General features: G+C 41.8%; 1 protein-coding gene across 2 annotated transcripts in view; it reads right to left on the reverse strand.

Moving 5' to 3' along the window:
- MROH8 (maestro heat like repeat family member 8) overlaps nucleotides 1-12,907 on the reverse strand; it is a 60,263-nt gene that overhangs the window by 43,801 nt on the left and 3,555 nt on the right. For both annotated transcript variants that reach the window (XM_070801636.1, XM_070801635.1), the window contains exons 2-4: nucleotides 10,836-10,957; nucleotides 8,420-8,565; nucleotides 4,679-4,801 (exon numbers count right to left, since the gene is read on the reverse strand). In XM_070801636.1, coding sequence (XP_070657737.1) covers nucleotides 4,679-4,801; nucleotides 8,420-8,565; nucleotides 10,836-10,957 — 391 coding nt within the window. The remainder of the gene's footprint in view (nucleotides 1-4,678; nucleotides 4,802-8,419; nucleotides 8,566-10,835; nucleotides 10,958-12,907) is intronic.

Consider the following 12,907-nt stretch of genomic DNA (forward strand, 5'->3'; position numbering starts at 1 on the left):
TCTATTTTATATAGTTATATATGTCAACCTCAATTTTCCAATTTATCTCTCTTCCCTTTTACCCTCTGATACCATAAGTTTGTTTTCTGTATCTGCGATTCTACTTCTGTTTTTTAAATAAGTTAATCTGTATTCTTTTATAGATTCCACATATAAGTGATATTGTATCTTTTGTCTTTCTCTAACTTACTTCACCCAGTATGTCTTTTGTTTTTTTAAATCAGTAAGGTATGAATGGCTTATTATATATTCACAATTATGCTAACCACTATGTGGAATCAGAAGCTGAGAGGCTTTTTGATTGTAAAGTATTTGTGTAGCAGGGACCTCCCAGGGTGACTATCCAAATCATAGCACTCACCCTTTCTCTGGGAGCTGCCTCTAATACACAGGGAGGGAGGGATGCCCAGAAGTCATGGCATCATGATACCATGCTGCCCCCTGACACGCCCGATTGATGCAGGAGTGGAGAAGAGACCCAGCCTGGGCCAAGCAGACTCTCTCCCTCGGATTGTGGAATTAAGGACTGACCGACACGGACAGATTGGGAGCTGCGAGAGGTTAGGGTCATAGTGATGGCAGAGCATTCCCTGCCTTTGAGACTCCTGGAGGTGTCCTGGAATGGGCTTTTTTGGAGGCTTGATAGGTAAACATCTTCCTTAGGCTCTAAGCGAGATATTCCGGCGTCCTTTGTTGGTTTTAATTCTATATGTAATCATTTGGCTGTGCCAGGTCTTTGTTGTGGCATGAGAACTCTTAGTTGTGGCATGTGGGATCCAGTTCCCTGACCAGGTTGAACCCGGGCTCCTTGCATTGGGAAGGGGAGGCCACTGGACCACCAGGGAAGTCCCCATCCCTTTGTTTTTAACATAAGTGAGCCAGAGTTGATCTTCATTGCTCGCCTCAAGAAGAATCTTAACCAATCTTAACAAAATGAGACATTTGTTTCAAAGGTCTTAATGAAAGCCATACAGATATTACTATCTCCATTTTCCAAGTGGAGCTAGAGGTTCAGAGAAGCAAAGTGGTTTGTCTAAAATCACAAAGGTTGTGCTTGACAGAACTAGAACTAGAAACTATGTCCTTTAATTCCTAAAACAGGTCCCTTTCTTCTCCATCCTTCTGCTTCAGGGAGCTCAAACTCTCACTTGGACAACAGGACAGATTATTTTCTTATTAGTTCAGTCTTGTGAACTGCCTGTCCTCCATACTCCTTCAGCATGCATTATTCATATCATAGAAGAGTCTTCCTAAAACATCATTCTCACCCATTTCTTACCTTGCTGCTCAAGTAACACAGTGCTTTTTCAATGTTGAGTATACCCTTTACCAGATGACCTAGTAGTAGGGTTTTGTGGAGGACCTCAAGGCAGAATTAGGGTGGAGTCCCAAGCTGCCAGAGGAAAACTAAGAGGCATTATGGACAAGTCCAGCTACTTTAAAATTCTGCAACAGGAGGACGTTTCTGGTTATCCACTGGTTAGGAATCCACCTTGCAATGCAGGGGACACGGGTGGGAGAACTAAGATCCCAAATGCCTATGAGGCAAGTTAGCCTGCATCCCAGGAGAGAAGCCCCCAGGGTTATGAATAATTCTGCCATAACTCAGAATTACTACTTCACATAGCCAGATCCCAATTTACCCCTCAAAGTCCCTACTCACTGGTTCTTTCTTTCAACCCTATTTATCACTTCCTTTTAAGATTAGCTCAGGAGATCTATCTGGATCAATTTCACTCAAATCTTGTCATTACTTTATATCCCAATTGTCACTGCAGTTCTTCTCTTTTCTATTAAAGTTCTCCACATATTGTTTACATCTTTTTTGATTTTGAAGTAACAGACATACAATAAACTGTACATATTTAAAGTGTATAGTTTAATGATTCTGAACATAGGTATGTATGCATGGAATCAACACCACAATCAGGATATGGATCACTCCCAAAAGTTCTCTTGTGCTACCTTGTAAATTCTCCCTCCTGCCTGTCCCCACTCTACTCCCACCTCCAGGAAAGCACTGATGTGATATCACTATAGATAATCTTAATTTTCCAGAATTTCATGTAAATGGAATCACAGAGTATATTCTCTATCTGGCTTCCTTCACTTAGTATAATTATTTTGAGATTCATCCAAGCTGTACAATATATTAACAGTTCATCCATTTTCGTTGCTGAGTAGTATTCCATTGTATGGATATACCAAAACTGGTTGATCCACTCACCTGTTGATGGATCTTTGGGTTGTCTCCAGTGTTTAGTTTCTACAAATAGAGCTGCTATAAAACACTGGCGTACAAGTCATTGTATGGACATATGCTTCATTTTACCCAGGAATGGAATTGCTGGGTCATATGGTAAGTATATGTTTAACTTTTTAAGAAACTGCCAGTTTTCCAAAATGGCTGTGGGGTACATGGGAGTCTTAGTTGTGCCACATCCTCCTCACTAACATTTGGTATCACCTTTCTTTTCATTTTAGCCAGTCTAGTTGGTATAAAGTTGCATATCATTGTGTTTTTTTTTAAATGTGTATTATTTCTTTATTTGGCTGTGCTGGGTCTCAGTTGCGGCATGTAGACTCTTAGTTGCAGCTTGTGGGATCTAGTTCCCTGAACAGGGATTGAACCGAAGCACCCTACATTAGGAATGTGGCATCTTAGCCACTGGACCTCCAGGGAAGTCCCTCTTGTGGTTGTAATTTGCTTTTTCCTAATCACAGTGATGGAGCATGTTTTCATGTGCTTATTTGTAAATCTTCTCTGGTGAAGTACTGTAACAGATTCTTTTCCCCCTTCTTTTCCATATTCTACTCTCAGCTTCCTTTGCTCTTTTTATTTGGATACTGAAAAGCCATGCTTTGTCATGGATCAAGAGAAAGACTGGCAAATCCCATAAACCTCTTTCTTTAGAATGACCCTGGTTTTCTTCTCAGAGCTGCCTCTCCTCTTGGTTGTTGGAAGCAACACTCTTTTAGCTCCTGCACATGGTCTTGAACAATGATGTACTGACCCCTGGAGTTTTCTGGTGGACATTGACTCTCCTTAACTCTTCGAGGCTGAACCCCTTGCCAGCTCAAACTTGGGTTGATGCCTGACAGTAGGTATTTTGCTACTGGCTGGACAGGTTCAGGTGCAAAGCATGGGGAAATTCAGCGTGCTTGTGGATTCAGCTTGTGGATCTTCTGAGCTGACTGGTTGAACTATGTGTCAACCCACTGCTGCCAATTTTTGTAGACGTGGGACTGTGGAATCATGCCATTTTGGCTGAGTCCTATGGCTGCATATAACTCTCTTTGCATGGAGCAGAGCCAAGTAAAAACCTTCACTCACCCTTAAATCTGCATCATATCATTCTGTTCTACATAATGTATTACTTGGAATTTTTCTCAACCTACTTATGAGGTGTAGTCACTTCCAAACTGTAAACTCTTGAAGGGCAAGGAATAACCAGCACCACAATGTTCTGGGTACAGAAGATCTTTGATATAGTCTGGCGTGCCTATGGCCTCACTCACTCAGTTGTGTCTGGCCCTTTGGTTCCCCATGGACTGTAGCCTGCCAGGATCCTCTGTCCATGGGATTTCTCAAGCAAGAATACTGGAGTGGGTTGCCATCTCCTTCTCCAGGGGACCTTCTCAACCCAGGGATTGAACCCATGTCTCCTGTGTCTCCTGAACTGAAAGGTGGATTCTTTACCACGCCTACCACTTAACACACCCGTTAGCAGGTTAGCCTTCAGTTCTGAAAACTAATCATCAATCTAATCAGCCTTACAAATCTGTGCACCTACAGGTGTACCTACGGCTGATTCTTGTTGATGTATGACAGAAAATCACAAAATTCTGTAAAGCAATTTTCCTTCAATTAAAAAAATTTTTTTAAAGTTAAGTGCTTGTCTAAGTGCATCTGGATCCTTTGACATGGAACAGACCACTCACTTACTCCTCTGTGCCCTTACTAGACTTATTTAAACTTTTGTTATAGTCTCTGTGACACTTGATTAGCTGCAGGAACAGAGATTATATCTTTGTGGCCTCAGTTCCTAGGATACTGTCTGGAACTGTCAAGTACTTAGCAAGGCAATGCATGAATGAGTTAGTGGCAGAGTATGGCTAGAGTTAAATAAAAACAGGACAACAATAAAAAGGATACCACCATGTTTCTCAAATGCAAAATATGTGTTAGGTACTGTGTTCTGTGGCCGGCATTTATTTATTTAATGCTCTCAGTAGCTATGTAAAGTACTGGGTTGGCCAAAAACTTCATAACATCGTATGGAAAAATCCAAACAAAATTTTTGGCCACTCCAATAGATACAGCTATTCTCATTTAATAGATGAGAATACTAAGGCACGGAGAAGTGCAGTACTTTCCCGAAGTCTCACAGCTAGAAAGAGGCAGAAGTGGCACTGAACTAGGCATTTGATTATAGAATCTGCCTCAGAACTACTGCTCGCTTATTTAAATGCTGTTCCTTCCCTTACTGCTGCTCTTTTAATTGGTTTTCAAGGCTGATTATCTTAGTGGAGTACCTTGGGTATTTCTCCTCTATGCAGAAATACTAATATGAAAAAGAAGTTGAGGGAATTGATAACATAGATGCAGCCACTAAAAATTTTGTTGTCATAGAATTTGCATGGTGACAATAATCTGGGATAAGGTCAGAATACTTACACTTAGCAGATGCACAATGTCTGCTATGTGGCTGTGAATGAATGATTCTGTGGTTTCATCAGAAGGTAAAGTTCGGCTGAGAGAAGACAAAGATCTCAGGGCTGTCAGCTTCTCAAGTTCACTCTGAGTTTGTGGGAAAATGATAAAAACGCAACTCTACATTATAATCTCATTTGATAATTGTAAAAGGCTTTTGAAAAGCTTCTTGGAATGTTTTAAATGACATCTCATTCAACCCAAGATTAGCATTTTATTACAAGGAATAAAGAAGTTACAGAGGAATAACATTCCTTGTCCAGTGGCCCTGCCTGAGTTTGGGTCTTCATTTTCCCTCTCAGCTAGATTTTCCTAAGTACTCCATGATGGCTCTATGCACCTTTAGTCTGCATCTCCACCTACCTTCCCTGTTTGTGTGCTGTGTGCTTAGTTGCTCAGTCATGTCTGACTCTTTGCAACCCCATGGACAGACCTGCCAGGTTCCTCTGTCCATGGGGATTCTCCAAGCAAGAATACTGAAGTGGGTTGCCATGCCCTCCTCCAGGGGCTCTTCCCAACCCAGGAATCGAACCCAGGTCTCCCACATTGCAGGCAGATTCTTTACTGTCTGAGCCCCCAGGGAAGCCCTCCCTGTTTACTGTTTCTTAAAGGCGACCTCTAACACTGTTATGTCCAGCTCTCCTGATGTCATTAAAAATTCATTATTTTGAGTCTTTGTTTTCTAAGAAAATACAAGTTCTGATGTGAAGAATAAAATCTTTTGTATTATTTCCTTTTCTGATTATAAAAGCAATATCTATCATACAAACTTTGAAAAAATAGGGTATTAAGAAGAAAGCAAAAGACACCAATAATTCTATGTATCATGAGAAAATCTCTTCCCGTCTTTTCTCCCCTGCATGTAGATGGTATAAATTGGTATAAGCCCTCTGGACAGCAAGTGGCAATAAGTAGCAATATATAGCAATGGCCTGATTTTCTATCACCTGGATTAGTAGAACAAGCCTACATTGGGTTACTCTGCTCCAGTTTTGTCCCCTTCTAGTCTATTCACCCAGCTATGACCAGTTTCATGTCATAAAATGCAAATTTGATCAGGTAACTCACTGTCTACTGAAACTCTTTTCAACAGCACCCATTAAAGTTAAGGCCCTTCTCAAAGTGACCACAGCTAACTTCTGCCATTTCATCTTCCACCTTGCCTGGTAGCATACTGAGCTTTAGCCCAGTTAAGTTTCATGCTGCTCTTTCTTGCTTTTGGGCCTTTCCGCCTTCTCAATTGTCTACACTTTTTGTTTACTGACTGAAATCTATATATATGCTTTAAGACTTAGATCATGCATTCTCTCCTGAAGTTGGGTTAAGTACCCTTCTAAGTGTATCCATAAACCACATGTATATATTGCTAACATGGTATTTGTGATACTGTGATAAAGTTGCCTTCTTACTCATCTATTACCCTGACGCTGTGGATTTAGGTCAGGGCAGGGAATGGGCTTTTTTTTTTTTTTCCAATTCACTGCAGCAATCCAAGCACTTTATTAATTACAAAGAAATCCTTTAGAAAGCCCTACTGACGTGAAGTATAAAGCAAAGTCAAAGTCAAAAGTGAAGACCAACACTCTGGCTTTAAGTCTTAAAAAAAATTTTTTTACTGGCATTATACATAGAGAAAATATAAAACTTGTTGAATTTTCACAAACCCCAAACATCTGTGCACATATATTCAAGGGAAATGAAAACTGGATCTCAGAGAGGTATCTACACTCCCATATTCACTGCAGCATTATTCACAGTTAGATAGATGGCACAGTGGTAAAGAGTCTGCCTGCCAATGCAGAAGATGCAAGAGACATGAGTTCAATCCATGGGCCGAAAAGCTCCCTTGGAGTAGGAAATGGCAACCCACCCGGGACTCTTGCCTGGAGAATTCCATGGACAGAGGAACCTGGTGGGCTGCAGTCCACAGGGTCGAAAGGAGTCAGACACAGCTGAGCACACACGAACATGGAAGTAACCCAAGTGTCTGTTGACAAAAGACAGAGACCTTGGACACTGCTTTAGATGTGCCAGGCTTCTCTGAGTTCATCAGACATTCTCTGACCCTTTCTGCCACAAAGCTGTTAAATGTTTCATTTCCTATTTCTGGAACGTGCGTGCGTGTGTGCTGTCACTTCAGTCGTGTCCGACTCTCTGCAACCCCATGGACTGTGGCCCACCAGGCTCCTCTGCCCATGGGATTCTCCAGGCAAGGGTTCTGGAGTGGGTTGCCCTGTCCTCCTCCGGTGGATCCTCCCAACTCAGAGATCAATCCTCCAATTTTAACTTCTCCTACTTTTCTCCTATTCATTCCTTAGACTTGAGCTGAAAGGTTACTTCCTCAGGAATGCCTCCATTTACCCCCAGGTCAAGACAAATTCTTTTGTTATATGCTCCCACAGAATGAATGAATGTTTCACTTAAATAATGAATACTGCATTATTAAGTAGGATAATACAGATCTATAGTTACTGACCAAGAAATTTCTTTTTTCTCCCACTATCTCTGATGCGTGCTTTTCTATAATTACATGTATTTGTACGCACAAGAAAAAGTCTGAAAATACATACACCAAAATGTTAACAGAAATTATCTTAGGAGGAAAACTGCTAAGTCACTTCAGTCGTTTTCGACTCTGTGCGACCCCATAGATGGCAGCCCACCAGGCTCCCCTGTCCCTGGGATTCTCCAGGCAAGAACACTGGAGTGGGTTGCCATTTCCTTCTCCAATGCATGAAAGTGAAAAGTGAAAGTGAAGTTGCTCAGTCGTGTCCGACTCTTCGCAACCCCATGGACTGCAGCCTACCAGGCTCCTCCATTCATGGGATTTTCCAGGCAAGAGTACTGGAGTGGGGTGCCATTGCCTTCTCTGTAGAAGGAGAACTAAGATAACTTAAATCTTGAGAGGATTAGGGAAGATTAACCTATACCTTTTATTACAGTTTTCTTTGTTTTTATACGAAATTTAAAATTACTATAAACATAAAAATAATGTAGAAGAATATGTAAATATATTTATTATAAATACAAAAAATAAATGTAAAAGTATTGTGGATGAAGAATGCCACCTGCCATTTGAGTGAACAAACGGTGCTGTGCCTGTCAAGCCATCAGCCATTGGAGCTGCTCCGTACCTTCTCACACGCACTAAAATGATTAATTGGAAATGTCTGCTTTTGTAATTAGCAGTCCATCTTTTGGTGCTTTCACTACATAGTTTTTTTTCCCCATCAAAACTCCTTTTTATCCTGACTCCTCTCTTACCAACAGTCCCTCAGAGCTATCTGAAAGACTGTCATTCCAGTCCTTAGTGTTAGCCACTCAGTCCTATCCGACTCTTTGTGAGCCCAGGGACTGTAGCCCGCCAGGCTCCTTTGTCCATGGAATTCTCCAGGTAAGAATACTAGAGTGGGTTGCCATTCTCTTCTCTAGGGCATTTCCCAACCCAGGGATCTAACCTGGGTCTCTCACATTGCAGGCAGACTCTTTACCATCTGAGCCACCAGGGAAGCCCTTTAGTCCTTAGTAACACCTCTGAAAAAGCCGAACTCTTCATTTGCAGGTTATGCTTTTTTTTTTTTTTTCCAGTTGACAGTATACATTTAATCAATTTTATACCCTATAGTATAAATGTTTTATATAAAAATTTTTAAGATATTTGGTAGATGAATAATTGGAATACCTTGGAAGATTGCTTGTTCGTACCTTTAGTTCACCATTAAAAAACTTCTGGATGGATTGGATCAGCTGCTCGACAACGACTTCACCGAGGGGGCCTTGGTGGGTCAGGTGTCTGGAGGTGTCTGTGAGGGATTCCCTGGGGAGTCCGGGGATTTCCGAGATGTCCGAGTCTAACGCCGAAAGAAAGACATTGGATGGTGCCTCTGTACTGTGTGAAGTCACACGGTTTAGTGGGGAGGACCCCTGGACATCAAGATAGATAGGTCCTGTTCTCACCCTTCCTATTTCCTCTGCAACCCGGGACAAGTCTCTTCCCCTCCTGAGTCTGTTTTCTCAATTACAAATCCAATGTTCTCCAGTGAGTGAGTGAAGTCGCTCAGTCGTGTCCGACTCTTTGTGACCCCATGGACTGTAGCCTACCAGGCTCCTTTGTCCATGGGATTCTCCAGGCAAGAGTACTAGAGTGGGTTGCCATTTCCTTCTCCAACGGCCTCCAATGTTCTCCAAGGCCCTCCTAAACTACAAACACCTTTAAGGCTGAGCTGAGGGTTATAAGAGCATGGGTTTTTCTAAGTCTGAGACTAGTTTGAATCCTGGATCCACCACTTACTAGCTATATGACATTCATTAAATTAGTCTGTCTCTTAGAAGCTTAGATTCCTCACCAATAAAACAGGGTTATTGTTGGAGACTGAGTGAGGTAGTACATACAGAAGACTTTCTCAGTATGTGGCCCACAGTAAGCACTTCAATGGTAGATATTCTTCTGTAAATCCAAAAGTCTTTGAGCCTGCAGTGACTAGAGCTTAAAATATAGTGGCCTCTTGTGCTGATGATCTCTTTCCAAGTGGAGCAGGTGGCTGAGTAAGTGCTTGAGGTATCTCCTTCTTGACCTGAGATATAGTGGGTTGGCCAAAAAGCTAGTTTGGGTTTTTCCATACCATCTTATGGAAACATCTGAACGAACTTTTGGGCCAACCTAATACTTTAACAGCACAGGTTCCAGAGTCTGCCTAGGCTCACATCCTGGTTCTGCCTCTTCTAGCTTTCTGACTTTATGCAACCTTAGTTTCTCTGGGCCTATTTCTACATTTCCAAAATGGGGATGATAACAACCTTCTTTATCGAGTGACAAGGATTCTGCTGGCATCATTTTCCTGTTCATGTAGTTTTTAAGATTATAAAATACACCAATTCTGTTTAATAAACTTTGCAGGAAAAAAGGAACACTCTGATACCAATTACAGTGATTATAAAATAAATATATCATGATTAGAAATTATACAATGTGACAATGTATATCTTATAATTGAGGAAATACAATAATTTTATTGCCAGTGAGGAACATAGCGTTTTCCTTTGGGCCTTCCTAGATTCAGGTCGTTTTATATCCTTGCTTCCTCCATTTCTGATACCAAATTTCTTATTCCTATTGGGTAAATAGCCTTCCTAGTTCCTCCCTAACACACCTATCAGCTGAGGGTTTCTCTACTTTTGTTCACTTAGTGGTTTCCATGACTACTGTCTTCTGTACATTTCTCCCACTTCCTGCCATGTGTCTGTCGTCCATTGGAAGCCTATGTTCCTGTTCACCCATGATCTTTGCACAGGCTTTCCTTCTGCCTGCTTGTTTCTTCTTCCTCTCCCCACCTTCCCTTCCTCTCTTTGCCTAGCTAACCCCTACTCATCCATCAGAGCTCAACTCCAGGATCCCTTTCCTGAATCCCCTTTGCCCATTTTGGCTAAGTATCCTCTGAGCTGCTAATAAACCTTTCTCTGTCTGCTCATTACTTCCTCCCCAACCCTTAATCACACACATTATACTGAGCTCCAATCATTTGTTTATAAGTACACTGTTCTATAGCTAGATCAGTGTTGAGAGAACAATAGGGCTTCAATAAATATTTGTTGAATGAATGTACAAGTGAATTAATGTAGTTCCTCAAACACACTGTAGCTGTTCAACTTTTTCATAGTGCTTACTACAATTTGTAATTACTTTGTTTGTTGTCTGTTTACTTTTTGGGGGTCATTTTCAAAAAGCACTATAATGTAAATCCTATGAGGGCAGGGATCACATTGGCCCTGTTCATTGTTGTATGCCCAGCAACTGGTCCTCAAAAAATGTTTGTAGAATAAATGAAAGATAGTTATGCTGTAACCCAATCCAGCAACCATCCACATCTACCTCTCCCTTCTCAGAATCCTTCTAGCACTTAGACTCTGTACAAGCCTTTAGGATGATGTTTCAGGACCAAGTTTAGATTTCTATATACCTAGAATAATATATCATCTCATTTTGCCAATCACATTCCAAGGTCCTAAAGTCAGGGACCAAATTCGCTGTCAAAATCTAGTTGACAGCTGGTCATCCTGAAACGTCACTCGACAAGAGATTCCCTGTTCCCAGCCCCACTCCTTTATCTTTCCCCCATTTCACCTGTAAGTTCAAGGCTACTTGGTTGCTTTTTAATATCCTCTAAGTTGCCCAGCTGCAAATCCACACTTCCTGAATCACTGTCAGAAGCATAAGGCATCACTATTTCTTCTCGACCACAGATCCTAGGAATGAAGAGGGGATTGGAAAAATTAGTTTTTCAGGACGGCTTCTGTCTCATCACTCAAGTGAAAGTTTAAATGTCCCCTTCTCAGAGAGGCATTTATTGATCACCAATCTACATTAAGTAGCTTCTCCCTACCCAGTCTCATATTTATTTGTTCATTTCTTGCATAGTATTTAATTATTACCTACAATTATCAAGTTTATGTGTGTTTGTTTACTGACCATCTCCCATCAGACTATAAACTCCACGAGGGAAGAAATCTTGTTGATGTGGTCACAGTTGTATATTTGATATGGGCAGAGTAAAGGGACAAAGTAGGTGATTAAATAGGTAATCCCACTAAAGAATCATAAGTAATGGAAAAAGTATGGGAGACCCCTAAGTTAACAGTCACTCTAGAAAGCAGGTTTACTTACGACAAAACCAAGAACAAAGCTGAGCAACAAAACTGTGCAGCAGGGAACTTTCCTGGTGGTCCAGTGGTTAAGAATCCACCTTCCAATGCAGGGGATGCAGGTTCCATCCCTGGTCTGGGAACTAAGTTCCTACATGCTGCGGGGCAACTAAGCACATGTGTTGCAACTAGAGAAGCCCTTGCAACCCAGCACGAGAAGCCCACTGACTGCAGCTAGAGGAGCCCCCATGCATAGCAACTAAAGAAAGCCCACACCCTGCATCGAAGATGCAGCACGGCAAAAAAAAAAAAAACAACCACCACCAGAAACCTGTGCAATAGAAGCATGAGGTATACCCATGCACAAGAAAACAATAGGGGAATGAGACCCACATCCTGTCCAATGAGGTCAATGAGTTAATGATTCCTATTTCATGCTCCTCTGCACACACTAAAAAAGGGATAAGGTGACATTATACTGAAACCTGAGATGATTTACCATTTATGGTGTTCGTTACCATCTTTTTGCTCATTTTCACTGTACCATGACAGTCCCAGTTTGAACATGTAGAGATGAGAAAACTCCCCCACCTGATACAGAGGAAAAGGAGGAGCTGATGATGGAAGCTCGATGTCCACTAAAGAATGAGGGAGAAGGTGGTCTTCTCCCCCTCCCCACATTTCCTTTGAGTATAAAACTATAGGGCAGTATGTTCTGAGCCCTGCACCCTCCTGCCCATCTGCTTGTAAACCTCACAAGCATCCTATTCTAATAAATCACTTCTTATCTATAACATTGCCTCTCAGTCAATTCTTTCTGTGTTGAGACATAAAGAACTGGGGCTCTTTGGAGCCCCTGAAACATATTTCTGTGGTTTCATCCTCAGTACCTAACACATTGTCAGCCTCATGAGAAGTGAATGGATAGGTAAAAGATACTACTCCACTGATAAAAGAGACTGAGGCAGAACACTGCCCCTCTTTCAGCCCCCTTTACCCTTTCATACTTTTTCTTATCTCACAGTATCATCTATCATTCACTTATTAATGATATTGTATCATCATTATCCTTCTACTAAAATGTCTTAAATATTCATTGGAAGGACCAATGCTGAAGCTCCAATACTTTGGCCACCTGATGCGAAGAACTAACTCATTGGAAAAGACCCTGATGCTGGGAAAGATTGAAGGCAAAAGGAGCAGGAGGCGGAAGAGGGTGAGATGGTTAGATAGCATCACTGACTCAATGGAAATGAATTTAAGCAAACTCCAGGAGATAATAGAGGACAGGGAGCCTGGCGTGCTGAAGTCCAAGGGGCTGAAAAGAGTGGGACATGACTTCAGTTCAGTTCAGTTCAGTCACTCAGTCTGACTCTTTTCGACCCCATGAATCGCAGCACACCAGGCCTCCCTGTCCATCACCAACTCCCGGAGTTCACTCAGACTCACGTCCATCGAGTCAGTGATGCCATCCAGCCATCTCATCCTCTGTCATCCCCTTCTCCTCCTGCCCCTAATCCCTCCCGGCATCAGAGTCTTTTCCAATGAGTCAAC

Source organism: Bos indicus, chromosome 13 (assembly GCF_029378745.1).
Source record: "Bos indicus isolate NIAB-ARS_2022 breed Sahiwal x Tharparkar chromosome 13, NIAB-ARS_B.indTharparkar_mat_pri_1.0, whole genome shotgun sequence".
NCBI classification, from domain to species: domain Eukaryota; kingdom Metazoa; phylum Chordata; class Mammalia; order Artiodactyla; family Bovidae; genus Bos; species Bos indicus.